This window comes from Trichechus manatus, unplaced genomic scaffold (genome assembly GCF_000243295.1).
Source record: "Trichechus manatus latirostris isolate Lorelei unplaced genomic scaffold, TriManLat1.0 scaffold00030, whole genome shotgun sequence".
NCBI lineage: Eukaryota > Metazoa > Chordata > Mammalia > Sirenia > Trichechidae > Trichechus > Trichechus manatus.
In genome coordinates this window covers 20,219,398-20,237,629 of record NW_004443966.1, presented here as the reverse complement: position 1 = coordinate 20,237,629, position 18,232 = coordinate 20,219,398, and the positions used below count along the sequence as shown (strand labels likewise).

The 18,232-nt window shown below is 55.1% G+C and overlaps 1 protein-coding gene across 1 annotated transcript; it reads right to left on the bottom strand.

The window, feature by feature from the left end:
- Nucleotides 1–1,052: 1,052 nt before the first annotated feature.
- LMAN1L (lectin, mannose binding 1 like) lies at nt 1,053–17,462 on the bottom strand. The gene is made up of 14 exons (XM_004374817.1): nt 17,398–17,462; nt 12,768–13,012; nt 10,049–10,203; nt 9,813–9,920; nt 9,668–9,726; nt 8,077–8,176; nt 7,535–7,655; nt 6,657–6,712; nt 5,854–5,986; nt 5,425–5,576; nt 3,967–4,106; nt 3,002–3,125; nt 2,234–2,361; nt 1,053–1,182 (listed from the first exon to the last, which is right to left on the bottom strand). The coding sequence occupies exons 1-14, from the start codon at nt 17,460–17,462 to the stop codon at nt 1,053–1,055; spliced, it is 1,716 nt and encodes a 571-aa protein (XP_004374874.1).
- Nucleotides 17,463–18,232: the final 770 nt, after the last annotated feature.

Below are 18,232 nucleotides of genomic sequence, written 5' to 3'. Positions count from 1 at the left end.
CCAGTGCCCCAAGCTCTGCTCCGCCCTCCGCCCACCCTGCCCCCTCCCCCCGCGCCCGGAACCGCCCCCAACTCTACAAACCCCTCCTTACGGGGGGCGGGGGGCATGCACGGGGCTGAGAAGGCTGGACCACGTGCCGGCTCCCTACTCCCGCCTCCCCCACGTGCCGCCTTTAAAGCCGAGCTCCGCCGGGCACTGCTGACGTCGGATTAGGGCCTCTGGGGGTGGGGTCGCTCCCCGGGGGAAGGGGGTGCGCTAATACGCGCCTAGAACCGTGCTTCCTACCCTCCTCCCACTTCCTCCTCTCACAGGTCCCGGATAGCCAGGATATTACCTGGGAGATCTCAGTAGCAGCAAAGGGAGACGGACTGAGCCCTGGACACTATCCCGTTCTTCCCCCCAACCTGCTGCTCCTACGGCTGTCTAAAGAGCTTGGCGGTGGGAAAGGGTTGAGACCTGAGAGCGGGAATCCCAATTATGGTTCCATGAGTTGTGCCCTCAGGATTCCTTTGTCACATGTCTGCCCTGCTGACCCCGGAGCCGCAGGGTGAGTGAGGAGGGAGAGGGTTGTTCATGATGTTCCTGGCTGGGCCGGGAAGGGCACTGGGAGACACACCACTCTCAGTTCTGGGTGAATTTAGGGACAAAATTATGCACAACTGTGACCCCTCCTCCCTCTACTGCCCGCAGTCCCTCCATAGTCCCGGGTTAAAGGACTGTGGAATGTGTGGTCTCTTGGACGTCAGGTGAGCCCTTGGCCTCCTTGCCAGCTTGGAGCCCACTCCCAGCTACCTGCCTAGAGGAGGTGGAAGCCTTCAGAGAGATTCAGGTGAAGCCTGAAGGTAAATGAACATATCAAAGCATAGGGAGAGGGAAATCTACCTTTAATAAGGTGGGAGTGCCCCAAAAGCTATGGTGCAGGTAGGAGCTAGGCATCTAGAGGGAGAGGAGTAGAGGGCAGTTTGAAGGCACAACTGGCCAAGTCCTCTACCCCCCAGGCACTGTCTGCTTCCCAGTGAGAAGTGGGCATTTCTCCTGGGCTTTGTGGTGGGTCACGCATGCATGCTGGGGGAGAAGGGCTGCCTCCGCTGGACCTCCAGAGCCTTGGGGATACATGGTGCATGGCCCAGAGGAAGGCTGTCTATGGACAAAGGGTCCCGAAGGCTCTTGTGCAGCTCCTGCCTGCTGCCAGGGAAGGGAGATAAAGGTTACTTGGGCCTCTCCTTTCTAGCCTTTGAGGATAAGCCTTCCACGCTCATCTCCCCATACTCAGTGCACAACAGCCTCCACTGCGGTGGAACTTTCTGTGGTTCCCTTGGCCTACCACATCACGCCCATACTTTTCCCCCTGACATTCAGGTTGCTCCAGCTTTATTGTCTGCTGCACTTTTACATACATGCGTAAGCCTGTGATAGGTACCCTCTCCATGCCTCTGCCAATCTCACTTGGAAGGACATTCCCTCTCCTCTGCCTTTAATGCTCAGCACTCTTCACCCCTCCTCCAGGACCACGCCAGCCCACACTGATTCTTCTGGTCTTGAAATTCTACCAAGAAGGACTGGCAGTCCCATTTCTGAGGCCCACTGCATACCCCATACCTCTAAATGTTCCATTCATTCAGCAAACACCAAGCCAAATAGTTCTCTCCCCTGCTTTTTAATTTTCTTTGCTCAATTTCACAAACTGGTTCCACCTTTTGCTAATAGAGTATTGAACTTGCCACTTTTTCTCCAAAATACTATGTTTTTTTCATGCTTCCATGCCTTTTCTTTTGCTGTTCCCTCTGCATCGATGCCTTTATCTATCTTGTCACGCTGGAGAACTCTGAGCCACCCTAATGACCCATATCAAATGTCTCTTCCAGGTCAATTCCCTGATTTCCCCAAGCTGGGTCAACTGCTTTTCCCTGCACTGCTATAGCCCTTGAGCTTCCTGCTATCATGGCACTGACCACACAGAATTTGACGGTCGGTTATTTGCCAGTTTCTCAAACTAGAGAGTGACTTCTGTGAAGGCAGGGCCCAGATGGGGTCAGTGCTGAGCAGCTGGGTGGCCAGTCATGCCTATTGGAAAAATGGGTCTAGCCTGGGCTCTACTCCTTGCTAGCTGGTGGACAGGGCAGGTCCTCCCTGGGCCTCAGTGTCCCCCCTCTCAAATAGGAATGGCTACAGTCCTGCCCAGAACCAGAGATGCTAGGAAAGTGTAGGAAGTGCTGCTCATGGGAAGGCCCACCTGAAGTGCATGTAGCCGAAGAAGCCTACAGTCTGGATGATGAGGAAGAACAGAAAGATGCCAAACCGTAGGCATGAGGAGGCCCCTGGGGGCTGGCCTGGTGGACGGGGGGCCTTGGTTGACACTTTCTGAAAAGGAAGATTCTAAGGTTCCAAGCTCAACTTCTTAGCCAGCAGCAGGGAGAGGACCTGGAATCTGGGCCATGTGTGGGCTGTGTTTCCCTCCCCCAGGCTTGGGCTCCTGGCTCTCATCCGGGGAACTCAGAGTGGGGCAGACTATAAAGCTGCCTCCTCCCGCCCGGCTCTGATGGCTCCATCTGTGGGGACAGCTGGGAAGGCCTGGGGCCTGGGATCATCTGGGGGCCAAAGGCTCAAGAGATGAGAGAGAGGAGTAGAGAACAAAAGGCAGGATGAGAGTGAGGGCAAGGGAAAGAGCAAGATGGGGTAGGGGGAGAGGGAAGAGCTGGCATCACCACTGATTTCCCTTCTGGTCCTTGAGGGCATTGGACCAAGTGGTCTCCCAGGGTCCTGCTGACACTGAGAATCTGAACCTAGGACTCTCCAGAGAGCAGAGATGATCAAATCTGTGTCCCTGTGTGCATAAGCGTGTGCACACACAGACCCAGACACAGGTGTGCCTGCCAGGGGTCCCGGGAGGGGAGGACAAAGGGCGGGAGGTGCCTGGGGCTGCAGAAGTGCTAGAAAGAAGAATGACTGAGCCTGGACGTCAGAGATGGGGTCCCCATGCTACCCCCTACTCCCCTCTTACCGCCAGGCCCCGAAGGTCCTTCTGTAGGAGGCTCAGGATCTGGCCCAGCTCCAAGAAATGATGCTCAGTGCCCACAGGCAGGTAGAAGACCTGGGCTCCTGAGGCCATTCGGGCAGCTGTAGCCCTGGGGGCGGGGGGCAAGGAAGATGACTCATTACTCCTCTGGCTCTACCAGAATCACCTAACCATTTTCCACAATCCCCAAGGGAAGCACATGGGTGGGAATAGACCCCATCCATAGGGTTCCTTTTCAGGGACTAGTCTTTTCACCCTAAATCTTCTTGTTGAATCCTGGGACACCTTTAGCTCAGAGAAAGTTTTCCTTAAAGCTGCCTGTCTCAACCCCAGGCTCCCCTGGGCTCTGTTTCCATCCCCAGACCCTAGGGGACTTAGTTCCGCTCCCTCATCCCTTACGCCACCCGAGGCATCTAGATGTGTGTGTGGTGGGTGGGTGGGGGCAGGTTGGGCTCCAGCCACCAGCATCCAGCCTAAAGCCTCCTTCCCCCCTGGCATCAGGGGGACCCTCTGTTCCTAGGGCTCTGTGGATAGTTCCAGAGGTCTGGGCTAGAGTGGAATGCTGGGAGACTGGAAGGGAGCAAAAGAAAGTCCGGGGCTGCCTCCTGCAACTGGACATTATCTTGGTTTTCTTCCCTCCAAGAACCCTCATCAAAATGTCTCCTCCTTCCAGGAACTGTCAGTAAAGAAAGGCTCAGAGTTTCCACCCTCCCTAAGGTGGGTATGTCTGATGGGGGGCCTTCATAAGTGGCCCCTCCCAAGGAGACTTGCTTTTGAACTAAGACTTTCATAACCTTGAACTTGATTCAGTTAAATTCAGATTGACTCAACAAACCTAACTTTGCCCCCAGCCGCTCCCTTGGTGCTCAGGAAGTGATGAAGGAATAAAGGGCCAATGGGGAGGCAAGTTTCCCCTCCTCCAGAACCCCCTGTTTGCCCTGTGCCCTTACCTCATCTCTTGCAGGTCCCGGAGCAGAGTCCGCTGCCCATGGAGCAGGGTGCTGACCTTAGCAGAGTCCTGCAGGAGAGCCAGCCTCTTCTCTAGGGCCCAGGGCCCAGCCCTCTCTCCTTCCCCAGCAACACTACAGCCCTCTTAACAGGAAGCCTTACCAGAGTACCTGGGCCCTCCCCACCTTGGGCACAGTGAGTTTATCTGACCCACATGCATCTGGGCTTCCGGATTTCCCCTCTTTGCAAACCCCCTCAGGATGGCATTCCCCCACTACACACACACACACACACACACACACAATGTCCACTCCTGGACTTTCTCAAAACCCCTCCCCTTTCTAGAAGTGGCTTTGCCCGCTGAAGGAGGCAGAGGCCCAGCCCAGTCCTCTCCTTCCCACTTCTCCCCTTCTCCCAAGGCATGGCCCCCACTGGGAGCCAGTGTTTGTCAGCTCCCAGTGCTTGGGCCCCTGTCTTTCAGGGTGACCCAAAGGGGTGACTGCCTCTCTCTGGGTAGGATGGAATCTGGCAGGAGGGCAGCCAGGGCTTGGAGATAGGATCAGAGACCTGGCTTTGGAGTATGGCCCCCTCTTCCCTTCCCCACTCCAGCAGCCCAGCCTAAGCTGCTCCGGCCCAAGTACACAAGATTAAAACCTCGAGCTGTCAGAGCCCACGAGAGCCGCTGGCATGTGCCCCGCATCTAACACCTTGGCTGAGCTCAGCGCTCAGGCCTCCAGGCTGCGTGTGTCGTGGGGCATGACTCCCTGGAGGACTGGGGATGGCAGTGGAGATGAAATGAGGATTCTGGTCATCTGAGCATTAAGAAAGCCATATGCAAATCACATGTGAAGCTCCATGCAAATTAGCACCCAGTCTATTTCTGTCAGGAGCCCTGGTGGTGCAGTGGTTAAAGCGCTCAGCAGCTAACCAAAAGGACGGCGATTTGAGCCCATCAGCTGCTTCTCGGGAGAAAAATGTGGCAGTATGCTTGCATACAGATTACAGCCTTGGAAACTCTATGGGGCAGTTCTACGCTGTCCTATAGGGTCACTGTGAGTCGGAATCGACTCAGTATCAGTGGGTTTTGACTGTTTCTGTCCTTTGACTGGAGCCCTGGTGGTGCAGTGGTTAAGAGCTCAGCTGCTAACCAAAAGTTTGAATCCACAGATGAGTCGGGATACCTGGCGTCTCCTCTCTCCACCCCAGCTGCAGTGCTCTGTAGGCATTTGCTGTGCAGAGACGCCTCCTACCCACACCTCTGCCTGTCAGGTCCATCCCATCTTGGTACCGGCAGCCTTTTTCTCTAGTCCTCCTGTCCCTCCAGACCCTGGGGAGACTAGCTCCGGAGTGTCATGCTTGCTCTTCTTTCTGGAAGGAGGGCGACTGCTCGTGCCCTCAAACACAGTGCTGCCTCCCTAGGCCTATGGGGGGGTGCTTTGGATGCTCAAGGGGTCACTCACCCAGCCTCCCTCAGGTCTGGTCCCACCTGAGGACCCCGCCTGCTTCTTCCATTGCCTCTCAGCCTGGTCCAACTGCTCAGACAGGTCCTGGAGAGCCCGTAGGATCTGTCTGTGTCTACTCAACGTCTCCTCCAGGTCAAAGTGCTTTTCCCCTGCAGGTGTGGCGACAGTCAGCCTTCTCAGGTGGAGCAGCGGGTGTATCTTTGCGGGCTTCTTGGAGATGGGGACCAGAGAGGCATGGTTCCTGCCTCCAAGCCCCTCACCTGGACAGATGTGTCTGGGTGGTGGGATGGGAATAGGACGGACAACTGGGCTCCAGGTCCTGCTCAGATACGGCCCTCTCAGGCCTCCCCTCTGCATTGGTTAACAGATCCTAGTTTAAGGGAGGAGGATCCTGGCACACTGAAATGGGCATCCTCAGGTCCCTACCCGCTTCCTGGGCTTCAGAGTCTGGCCTCAAAATTACATCCTCCCTGGTGCCCAGCGCCAGCCTTGCCCGCAGCCCTTCCAGCTGCCTCACTAGGCGGAGCTGCTCCAACTCTAGGGAAGGCTTGGTGGGAGCCTAGAGGAAGAAGACAAAAACTCAGGCCAAAATCCATGGGAGATCTGGAGGCAAGGGGAGCCTTCTCTCTGGTCTCCCCATGAGTCCAGTCTTCCTCTCTGACCACACATTCACCCCAGCCAGGAAAGAGCTCTGATTCTCTCCCGCAGCTCAGCCACAGGCCCTGCAGCTTCCAGTTCTCTGATCCCCGCACCCTTCCCTGCCCACGGCAGTCCAGACCCCAGCACACTCCCTCAGGCTTCAGGCCTTTGTACGTGCTGTTCCTCTGCTCAGCTAGCTCCTGTTGCACCACCAGCTCAACTCCTCCAGGCAGCCTTCCCTGCTCCCCTGGCTGGGCTAGCACCCTCCTCTGTGCCCCCTCAGCCCCTTGCACCTTTCTACACCCAGCCCTGATCACTCTGGGCTGTAACGTGACAGCCTGTCTCCAGCCACCCGGAGAGGTCCTTGAGGACAGGGCCTGGCTCTGGGACACACAGCTCTGTCCCCCAGCACTGCCTAGCACAAGGCCTGGCCTGAGCAGAGCTCAGAGAATGGGTGGGGATAACGGATGCACTGGCAGGTCTGAGAGCACCCTGGCCTGAGCAGGCAGGGTTGAGGAGAAGGATGGAAGTGTCCCGGGGCTGCCTCTCTCCCAGGCCTCCTTCAGGAGCAGGCCCAGGGCTGGCATCACCTCTAGTCCTGGCTCCCTCAGACTGAAGGTCAGGAAGGACAGGACATCATGGTCATCTGGAGTGGGGGACAGAGAAGGGGACGTAAGACTCCTTACCCTAGTAGCCCAATCACGCAGCCCTTACCCCAGACCCCTTCATAGCTCAGGGACATGAGAGATGGGGTTAACCTCAGGCAGCTTCTTAAGCCTTGTCTTGCTGATTTTTCAGGGAAGGTGCAAGGGGTCAGACAAGCAGATGGGTGGCCTGTGAGGGTTGACCCCTACACACAGCCAGAGGTGGGCCCCCACTGAGTGGGAAAACTGGACAATCACTTAACATCCTAGGCTAAAGCCATGGCAGCAGATCCAGCGACACCCTCACCCCTAGAGCACAGCTGCTTCTGGCAGAAGCAACCACACGACAGCCACCTTCCCGGCATGACTCTGACCATGTCACTCTCCTCAGAAGCTTTCCATGGCTCGCCATTGCCCAGTCTAAAGACCGAAGTCCTGGCATTCAAGGGCTGCCACCCTCTGGTTGCAGCCTGCTTTCCAACAGTGGGCCTCCACGGGCTCTCCATTGGATCACATCCCTCTGATCCATTTCCCTAAATGTCCTTCTTCCAACTGCCCCCCAGCTGCCGACTAGGGACACTTACGCGGCCAGCACTGGCATAAAAGCTTCTAGTGTTTTATTTCATTTGAAACTTTCAACAACCCTGCAAATAAGATGTGACCTTTCCACCAATGGTAACAGAGTCCCAGAGAGGGTTTGTGACTTGCCGGGGTCACACGGTGAGGAGTGGCTGAGTCCACACCCAGTGCTCCTTAGAAAGTGTGCTTAGGGTGGTTCATGAGGCACCGCCCCTCTGCTCTTACCTGCCCTGCAGGGCCCTCACCTGCCAGGGTGCTTGTGGCTGCGGAGATGCCAAAGAAACCTCCAGGGGCCAAAAGCAGGGGCCCCACATCAACACAGACCTCATCTGGATCACTGGGAGTGAGGCCGCTGTTCAAGGATACCTGAGGGCTTGGAGAGAGTGAGCCCCTCAGAGATACAGTGCCCTCCTCTCCCCTGACCCCAGCATGGGGGATAGTCCCCACTTCTGACTCCCCGCTCCCCTGGCCCTGAAGGAGAGCAGGCACCACAGAACCTGGTATCCGAGTGGCATGGAGGGGCCCGCACACCTGGCCCCATGTCAGCCCTCTAAGGTATGTGCTATGGGTGAGTGTGAGGATTCCATGTATGAGTAGAGGATCCCATGGCGGTGTTGACCCATATGTGGTGTAGGAACTCACGTGTGTGCCAGGGGCCCCGTGTGGCTTCACAGGCACATGTCTACTGAGGTCATAGGCACACACACACCATAACTCTGTCCCTCGGAGACCTTGTAATCTGCCCTTCCCGCTGGGAGGAGCCACAGAGGTAGGAGGGGTGACTCACACGCAGCCTCTGCCCCCAGTAGGTGATCCGTGCTCTGAAGGGGTATGGCCGGTTCCGGAAGTTTCGGTGGCAGGAGCCCAGTAACTGTCTGGCTCCATCCCTGTGGATACTCAGAATCCAACCGGGCCACACAGGGCCCAAGGCCTGGCTAGCAGGGGTGGTCCCAGAGGCCACTCTGCCCAGACCTGCAATGCCACTCTCTTCTCCACTGGGTGACCTCGTATAGAACATGCCTACCGTTGTCTTGCTTGAGTCTCCCCTGCTGTAGTCTGTTCCCTTAGCAGAAGAGAGAACAGGAAAGCAAGCCCTGCTTGTTACAGTGGTAGGACTTGGAGTTTATCGGAGAAGGGGGCAGGAGCCTCCTTCTGGCCCTTTCCTAGGGCAACAGAGGCCTGGATCAATGGTAGTGGGGTCTTCTCCCTCAATTCCCCTGGGCCCACCACCTCATCCCACTGTCCCTTCCCTTCAACTCCAAGTCCCCCTGCGTCTTTGGGTGGGTCTTTTCTTTCCTCTCCCTTCTGCTAAGGGCTGAGACTGCAACAGGACACCTGCAGGCCAGACAACATGGGGCAGGGCCAAGGACAGCGTGGCCAGCCCACCTCCCCACCGGGTCGGTGCAGCAGGCTCTGGGGAGCTGGTGGAAGAGTGTTGGGCTGAGAGGTCCTGAGGTCTGCAGGGCCCACAGGACACACCAGACCACCTGTCACTGCTGCCTCAGCCAAGAGGGAGGCCGCTCAGAGCCGAGGAAAAGCCAGCTCCAGAGCAGCCACCTGGGTTTGCAGTCCTAGCTGTGCGACCTTGGGCAGGTACCTCAGCTGCTCAAACCCCAGCTTCCCCGTCTTTAAAATGAGAATAACAATCACAACTACCTCATAACATTGTTATGAGGGTTAAATTAAGACAATTAAGCGTGAAGTGCTCGCTGTGCCTGGCACACCTCAGCTCAGCTCCATGAATGTTAGCAATTACACTAATTGTTACGAGCTGAGGGATGTTTGCTGAGAGACACTGACAAACTGGCTCAGGTACTGAGGATGGGAAGCCACGTCATCTGGGAGAAAGGGAAGAAGCCGCAGGCAGGTGGCAGGGCAAGGGCACGGCCCCTCCACAGGCAAGTCTGGGCCCAAGTCTCAGCTCTGCACACAGCTGTGTGAACTCGGGCAAGTCACTTCACCTCTCTGGGCCTCAGTGTCCTCACCTGTAAATGGGCACTAATAGTCCCCACTTATCAAGGGTGTTGAGGATGAGATGAGCTAATGGGACTGAAAATATACAGCCTTGGTCATTTCACTCCCTCAACTGACCTGGGGCTGCTGGGCTGAATGAATTGAGGACTCAGTGGGGCGATTCCAGTGTAGAGCAAGTAAACTCAGGTCCTGGGGGCCCAGAGGCTCAGCTGAGACCAAATTGGGGAGGACCTGGAGTAGGGGAGCATTAGCTCAGAGCAGGAGAGGTGGCAAGGACCGTGGCCTTAGGAGGCCTGAGCTCCCCCTCTGGGCCTGGGGCAGGGGCACAAGTAGGGTGGTCAGGTAACTGCTGAACCCCTCCTAGCCCAGGAGTCGGGGTAGGGGTCAGTCCACACAGGTCTTACCCAAGCAGCTCATAGGGGGTGTGCCCATCACTGGCCAGCACACGGATGGCAGGGCTGTTCTGTGTGGGAGGTGACAGCAGCCTGAGCCGTGGGCATGGGAGGAGGGAGGAAGGCATGGGTGGGTGGGCAGAAGACCACTACTCACCTGGGTATCCTCAGCTGAGGAGTCGAAGAGGATCCCAATGCCGTCCCACGAAGCCAGCCCCTCCAGGACAGGGCCTACTTGGCCCCTGCCCCGAGTGTACCAGATGGCCTGCAGGTCCCCAGCCCGGCAGCTCAGGGTCCCTGCAGGACCTTGGGACCCCAGGACCTGCCTGGGTAGGATTCACCACCCGCCCCCCGATTCACCCCCTCTGCTAGGCCTTGATGGGGGCCACTCACCATGCCCTGGGCTCCCCGGCGCCCCGGCCCAGTCACCCTCATCTGCACCTCCACTTCCCAGGCAGAGAAGGGGACAGAATCCCTGCTCCACACAGCGCCACTCCGGTTCTGCATGGATGGGGCCAGCCGCACTTCCTCCAGGCCTGGGATGGCATCTGTGGACCATGGCAGCTCAGGACCCGGGCCCCCGCACACCCCTGGGCCCCCATTATCCTCTCTCAGTGGCCTGGGCTGGGTTTCAGGAGGAGAAACAAGTAACACTAAGGCCTGCCATCAGATCACAGGCCAGCTGGTCAGATGCAGGGGTCCACTGGAGAAATGGGAATGGGAGCCCAGCACAGCTGAGGGGCCTTTGCCAGGGGAGGGCAAGGAGGTGCCACCCCATGCTGAGCACTTGACCTGCAAGCTCACTTAATCCTCACCACATGTCTGTGAGGTCTGTTTTTATGAGACCGTATTTTACAGATGAGGAAACTCAGCTCAGACAAGTTAAGGAACTAAGTGGATTGGCACTCAGCTCCATCTGACTCCAAAGTGCCAGCTTTTTCCACCACATGAGAGACTGATGTGTAACTCTCTCCATTTCTCAGATGAGGACACAGAGGCCCTGTGAGTGAGAAGGACTTGCCTGAGACCACAGAACACAAGTGAACCCTTTATCAGAGAATAGCCAGGTGGTGGCGCAGGACTCCAGGCTGTGGAAGCTTAGAGGGATACTTCAGTGAGGCCAGAAGAGGCTGGGGCTACCTGGGGGAGGGGACCTAGGAGACGTTCCAAGGTGAGGAAAGCGTGAAAGCAAAGGTGCAGAGGGGGGAACCAGCCCCCAGGACTAGGAGGAAAGGGTGAAGGATGGGACATGCTGTGTGAGAAGTATCACTGACGGGGTGGGGATAGGAAGGAAGAAACTCTCTGTGGTAGGACAGAGGAAAGGAGAGAGAAACTGAGGTAGGCTTGCCAAGGACAGGGCAAGGGAGATCAGAGGCCCCACCCCAGCTGGCTCCCCACCCCTCCAACCTGCCAGCTTGGAACTTGGCCCAGAGCCCAGGACGCTGCCAGGAGTTTCCGGAGGCTGCTAATCCAGCCTATTTGCTCTACAAAGAGCAGTGTAGGGGGAGGGAGGCTCAGAGCTGCGAGAAAGAAGTCCTGGGACCTCTGGAAGCCACCACTGCCTCTGACGTGACTTGCAGGAGGAAAGGAGTATCTACGCCTACCACACTTCTGCATTCAGCCTAGATGGGGATTGTTTGTGGGATCTCCCCTGACTGTGGGCTCCTCGAGTCTAACTCAGCCCTGTGTCCTGGGGCCCAGACAGGGCTGAGCACAGAGCTGCATTAGGGGATGGGAGTTGGAAAAAAGAATGAATGAATGAATACACAGTGAGCATATCACTGAGTAGCTTTGGAGAATGTGCCTCGCTCCTGCGTGTGGTGTTTGATGCTCTGGACTTGGCAAGGCCCAGAGCAGCAAGTGGCGAGGCCTGGCTTGGCACGGTGAGAAAGAGCCTGGCCTGGTCCTTTGTTTACCTTTTGTGCCTCTTGTGAAGGACTGGGAGAAAGACCCTGCTGACAGGGCCTATCATATTTAAGGGGCCTCTCGTGGTATTTTTTTCTGGTTTCAGTCAGGAATCATGCTATTCGTCTGTGTCTTGTAGACACAGAAATACATAACTCATCTGCTTTCTCTCTTTGTTTTGCCTGCTAGGAGGCTCTGACCCAAATTCATGGCCCAACTCTGGCAGGTGGGCAGACCTCACAGCATATGTTTTGACAATAAGCCACTTTCCTGGACTCATTTCATGCGCCCTAAGCCTCATTCTTCTCACTCCTATGTTATGCTCCTCTCTATTTTCTAGGTCTTATAAGTCACAAAGGAGCCCTGGTGGGGCAGTGGTTAAAGTACTTGACTGCTAATCAAAAGGTCGGTGGTTTGAAACGACCAGCAGCTCCATGGGAGAAAGCTGTGGTAGTCTCCTTCTGTAGAGATATATAGCTTTGGAAACCCTATGGGGTCGCCATGAGTTGGAATCAACTCAATGGCCGTAAGTTTTTTTTTTTTTTTCGATAAGTCACAAAATCAGGTAGAAGACTGACTGTGGGTCTGGTTTGTAAGGTCTGGAAAAAAGACCTGTGGGCTAAAATGCTTTCATGCCTGCTTCCAGCCCCAGCACACATACAGGGAAGGTCGGGTGCCCTCTCTGGCTAAACAGCTGGACGTGAGGATGCCTCCTTCCTGGCGGTCCCAGTTCTCTTGCACAGCCACAGGCCCAACAGGATGGAGCCAGGAGAGTGGGGGTATCTGTTGTTCTAGGTTGGTTTGTTTTGTGTGTGTGGGCCTGAGCATGAGCGTGTGTTTGTGTGTGTGTGTGTTTGTGTGTTCACAGGTCCAAGAAGCAGAGGAAGGGGCAGGGGATCCAAGACAAGATAAAAGGAGAGAGAAGTTCTTGGGTAGAGAAGGAGAGAGGCAGAGAGGAGAAACTGAGGCTGGTGGGTGAGGGTGGAGCTGTGGTGGTAGAGTGGGAGCCAAGCTTAGGAGGGGTCCTGGTCCATCTGGGTGCTGGGGCCCCCAGCACTGCCTGTCTCAGGGCCGGGCCCCACCCTGCGCACAGGCCAGCACTGGCAGGCCCTCTCCCCACTAAGTCACAGCCATCCAGAGCTGGTCAGTCCCTCCAGCCCTCCGAGGGACCCTGGGCAGCATGGCTGTCCCCACCCCTGCCCCTCACCTCCGTGATGGCTCCAGAAGGGTATTCCAGCCCCAGGCGAAGCCAGCTTTGGTCCTTTGAAGCTGAGCTTGTACTCAAACCTGCGCTGAGGAAGACGGCCCCCCTCAGGGCTGTGGGGGACCAAAAGCAGGAGAAGGCAGAGCAAACGATCTGGACCCCCGGGCCCCAGCATTGTGAAGGGATCTGATCTCCAGGGTAGATCTGTAGCTGGGAGGCCAGGGAGGGGCTCCTGGGACCTAGCCAGGCTGGGAGGAACAGGGGCTGGGCCAGGAGCTGAGTTTTGGCACTGTCCCCTCCCTCCACCTCCCCCCAGCACACATATCCTATTGTTCCTTCCAGACCAGACCTCAGGCCCCACTGGCCCCACCTCCAGCCTGATGTAGGCTGTGTAGCAATCGTCACCCTCCCTCACTCGCCAACCTGAGCTCGGCCCCTGCTTCTGGGCTCAGGCCATCTTTCCGCTTTGTCTCCAGCAGCTGTGGGGGTCCCTGGGATGCACAGGGACAGACCCTATCCTTCAGAACCCTGGCCTCTCTTCCCTGCTGGTGGACTGGCCTCTCATCCTCCCTCCTTCTCCAAAGATGGATGTTCCAACTGTGTGGCCATCATCCACTCCCCATCCCTCCCTCTCCTTCTCTCAGCCTCTCCTCCCTGGCCCTCCTCTCCAGCTCTGGTGCTCACCTCTCTCCCATATTCCCATTCATCCCTCCAAGCAACCTGGTTTCTTTAACAATAAATTACATTAAAAAAAAAAAAAAAAGGGAGTCTTAACACACGGAACAAATAAATGGACCTTGTTTGAAGCCTAATTTTAACCAACCACTGGCCACTTCCCCCCCACCCCCCACCCAAAAAAAAAAGGTTGTGAGACAATAGGGGAAATTAGAGCAATTGATATTAAGGAACTATTGTTAAAAATTTGGAGTCCCTAGTGGTACAAACTGTTAAAAAGCTTGGCTGAAAATTTAGAGATTCGTTGAGTCCACCTCAAGATGCCTCGAAAGAAAGCCCTAGTGATCTGCTATTGAAAACCCTATGGAGCACAGTTTCTACTTGGACACACATGGGGTCGCCATGAGTTGAAGTCAACTTGACAGCAGTAGCTTTCGTTAAAAATTTTAAGAGTAATCATGTTATTACAGATGTATTTAAAAAGTCTTTTGTCTTCTGGAGAAATATACTAAGGATTTATGGATGAACTGATATAATATCTGCAATTTGCCTCAAAATCTTCCAGTGGTTGGGGGAGTAGGTGGGGTATTGGCCTTGAGTTGACAGCTGTTGAAGTTGGATGGTGGGTACATGGGCATTTATTATACTGTTCTCTCTACTTTTATATGTTTGATAATTTTCATATTAAAAAGTTTTTCAGAGATAAGGCATCTTATATTTCAAGTGTTTTCATCCAAATGAAGGTTGGTTTTTCAGAGTGACTCATTCAAGAATTTTGGATAGCTGAAGTTTACTTCATAAATTCTCAGGAGGATTCAGTTAATGGATTAAAATGAGGTTGTTAAGTGAAAAAATTCATTTCTCAACAATAAGTCCTCAACAGCCTCCACCTGCTCTCCCCCTCACCTTCACAGCCGAGCTTGTGGAAAGCGCGGTCTCACTCTGTCCTGGTTTCCTCACCGGTCACTCCTGTTTCCACCACCCCGGGAAAACTGCTCCAACAAGGCCACTGATGATCCCTGTTCTCTGGACCCAGTGGACACTTCTCAACCTAGTTTCTGCAACATGAACCACTCCCCACATCCCCCTCACCCTCTCCGGCCAGCCGGCCGTGTCCTTGAAACCTCCTGTTTCCTGAGCTCTGAGACCCATCCCCCCCAATGCTCATCTGCTTCTCCTCCAACCCCAGCTGCTCCTCTAGCTGCTCCTTTGCCAGTTGCTCTCCCTCCACTGCCTCTTACATTGCGGTTTCTCAGGGCTCGCTTCTCCCCTCACTCTCCACATGCTCTGTGACCAAGCTTGCCCATGCTCATGGCGTCAAGCACCATTAATGTGCCCATGATTCCTGTCTAACTCTCCAGAGGCCATCTCTGCTTGAGTGTCACAAAGGCCCCCAGACTCAAAACATTGAAACCGAGCTCTTCTTCTCTAACCAACTCCCACTGATCCTCCTCCAGGGCTCTGGTCTCACGGATGGCACCACCCACCTTATGATGCCAAAGGTTGGAATTCCCCCCAGGCCCCTTCCTGGGCCTGGTCCCCCACATCCAACCACTAGCAAGCTCTTAAATTTGCTCTTGAGGCTCTCATACTGTTATCTGGTTTCTTAATCTCTCTGAACCTTTTTCCTTATCTGTAAGATGGGGATGATAAGAGTTTGTTTGAAGATTCCATGAGATAATATGTGTAAAGTGCTTAGAACTGGGCCAGGCAGACAGTGAGTGCTCAGAAAAACCTGTGCTCATCTTCCGCTCTACCCCAGATGCTTCCCCAGTCCAGGCCACCATCAAACACCTCTTGCCTACAGCCTCCTCACCGTCTCCCTGCCTCCACTCTTGAACCCAGTCCAGATCAGAGGGAGCCAAAACCTTTCTAAAACACAGATCTGACCATGTCACTCCCCTGTCCTAACCTTTCAATTGCTTCTGATCATCTTCACATAAAGTTAACACTTTGTATAAAGTCAGCAGGGCTTACAAAGCCAGGTGGGGTCTGGGCCTGGTTTTCTCTACAGCCTTACTTATTCCCAAACCACACCCCTTGGCATCTTTGCCCCAGCCACACTTAAGCCCCAGTAATTCCCTGCCCTAGCAGGCTGTCACACCTCATCACCTTTGCTCAGGCCACGCCCTTCCTTGGCCAGGAACGCCCTCGCACTGTCCCTGCCCTCCACCTGGTGCCTAAGAAGTCACCCTGGCCCTCCTGCACCTCTGCCTCACTGGCTCGGGGCTGGCCGGCAGGTGACACCCTGCCAGATTTCTGGACTGTAAGTAGTCTTGAGTGGGTTCCCCTATCAGTCTGTTAGCTCCTCGAGGGTGGGAACTGTCTTGCTCATCAGTGTGTGGTCAGCAGCCAGCACAGGAGACAGAAGGGAAAGATGAGAGAGAAAGGGATGGTGGCAGTAGTGAGAGGTCTCACGCCATCAGGTGGGAAGAATTGGAGCATCAGCTCCCTGGGCCTGCACTCCTGTCGGGCCTTGTCAGCTGGACCCTGCCCCTTCACTCCCCTTTGTCTTACACCTGGTCCAATTCTGTCATGTTACCTGCCTGGCCCCTTTCGTGACCCCATGGCTATGGGCACTATTGCAGGTTTCTGAGCCACGGGTGACAAGGTTCCACAGTGTGGTGGGCCTGCTTGGACCAGCGGAGCCGATTAAACCCCTGCCAGCCTCTGGACTCAGTGTCGCCAGGTTGGTAGCTTGAAATCGACCAAGACGAGACTATGTACAGCACTAAGATGAGCACCAAGTGTCCGTGACTCCTGCAGGCACGATATAAATCAGAGCACCCCCCACCCCGCCCTAGATTTGGCCGTTCAGCGTTTGCCAGTGCACCACTGCCGGACCCTCTCCTTCTCTGCCGTTTGGCCAGGATGGTCCCCCTCCCCTCTCAGGCCTATTCCTCAGTGTTCTGGATTCTAGAAAGCTCTTCAGTCTACCATCTACCATCTACCACTGTCTCCCCTTCCCTCTGTCTCTCTCTCCTCTCTCCCTCTCAGTACTCAGACAGGATCTGAAGACACACATTCTTCCCCTCAGCAGTCACATTGGCTCAAGCCTTTGCCTTCTTACAAAAAAATCTCCACACGCTCCTCTAACTTGCATCCTGTCTCTCTGCTTTACAGCTAAATTTCTGAAAATTGTCGACCCTCCCGCATTGCTCACATCTTCCCCTCGCCGTGGTCCTCTGGATTCTGCTCTGCCAAACACAGGTCTCGCTGAAATCACCAGTGACCTCCTGTGGCTAAATCCAGCGGGAGACTCTCTCCACCTCCCACGTCTTCTCGAAGCATTGGACCCTGGTGAGTCCTGTCTCGAGAAACTCTTTCTCCTCGGCCTCTGTGACACCAGCTCTTGGTTTCTTCCTACTCTCGGGCTGCTCCCAGTCGACCTGCCTAGCCAACCTCCTCTTCTTGACCTTTGAATGCCGTGAGGTCCTCCACGCTTGGTCCTGGGCCCTTTGCTCTTCTCCATGTCCTCCCAACGTGACTTGTCCTGGCCCATGGCTTCACTTCAATTCATACACTGATAGCTCTCAAACTGTTCTCTAGACTCTGGGTCCCAACAACTTACTCAACATCTCTTAGCAGTTTCAAAGGCAAACTTAAAACTTGACATTCCCTTAACAGATCTCATGGTGTCCCCTCGCTCAGTAGGCAACCCCTGCCACCAGCCTCCCCAGCCCTCCTGCTAAGTCAGACATCACTGTGGCTCTTCTCTCTTCTTCATACCAAGTCCATTGCCAATTTTACCTCCAAATCTCTCTGGATTCCATCTACTTCCCACCATTATCTCCCACCTGGACAAGTCTTTCCTGGCCAGTCCACATCCACTGTGCTCCCTTCAAACCTTCTCCATCAGTACAGGGAGATCATTTTAAAAATACACACCTAACCACGTCACCCTTCTGCTTAAAACTCACCACTGGCTCCCCATGGCTCTGGTTTGCCACAGCCTTACCTCTCAGCCTGCACTTTGTGAACATCCTCACTGGTCTCCTCTGGGGCCCTGGAGCAAGCCGCCATCCCTCTAGTCTCAGTACCTCTTCCTAGAATGCTGCTACCCCATTACTTCCTGTTCATCCTTCTGACGTCAGTTTAAATGCTGCTTCTTCCAGGAAGCCTTCTCTTATCTAAAGATCAGATTCCCACAGTGTTTCTTTCATAGTATTCATCAGTTTATAATTGTGTGTGTGGTTATTTGATTGATGTCTGTCTTCCCAACTGGGAACGCCACAAGGGTCTGTCTTGCTCACTGCTAAACTCCAATGTTAGCATACAGTTGGTATTCACATAGGGATGGAATGGTCTGGTTTCAGAATTAGTCTGGCTGTGTGCAGAGAGGGTGGGCTGCAGGAGGCAAGGCGGCTGCTGCACAGGGCTGGGAGGGAGAGAATGGTGGCTGGATGGGCAGTAGGGTGAGGAAGAGCAGACACAGGCAACCTTCCAAGTTCGGACTCTGGAGTTCAGGTGCAACTGTCCGCGAGACGAACGGCAGAGCATTGGCTGGACAAGGGGACCCCCACCTGCCTGTTTAATGAGCAAACTACCCATTGCCAGAGGTTCTGAGAACCTGCTGAGAGAACCTCAGAAGCAAGGGGGGGAAATCCCATGGCTGGTCCTCATTCCCCATCTGTGCCCTCCAAGGTGGGGTGGGGGAAGGTGCCTGGGTACAGGACCTCAATCTCCCCTGCTCTACCCCTCTGTATCATCAGACCCTGCAAAGTCCAGTAAGGAACAGGCTTGGCACGTGGCAGGCATGAGGATGGGGGCAAGCTATTACGTCTTAGGTGGAG

Bases quoted from the DNA above. Each gene is read 5' to 3' on its own strand.
- LMAN1L (XM_004374817.1), bottom strand. From the start codon at position 17,462: ATGGCGGCTTGCTCCAGGGCCCCAGAGGAGACCAGTGAGGATGTTCAC. The intron at 13,013-17,397 runs GTAAGGCTGTGG...TGTTCCTCCCAG, and splicing joins CACAAAGTGCAGGCTGAGAG to CCTGGCTAGGTCCCAGGAGC. The intron at 5,987-6,656 runs GTGATGCCAGCC...TTCTTCCTCTAG, and splicing joins TGAGGGAGCCAGGACTAGAG to GCTCCCACCAAGCCTTCCCT.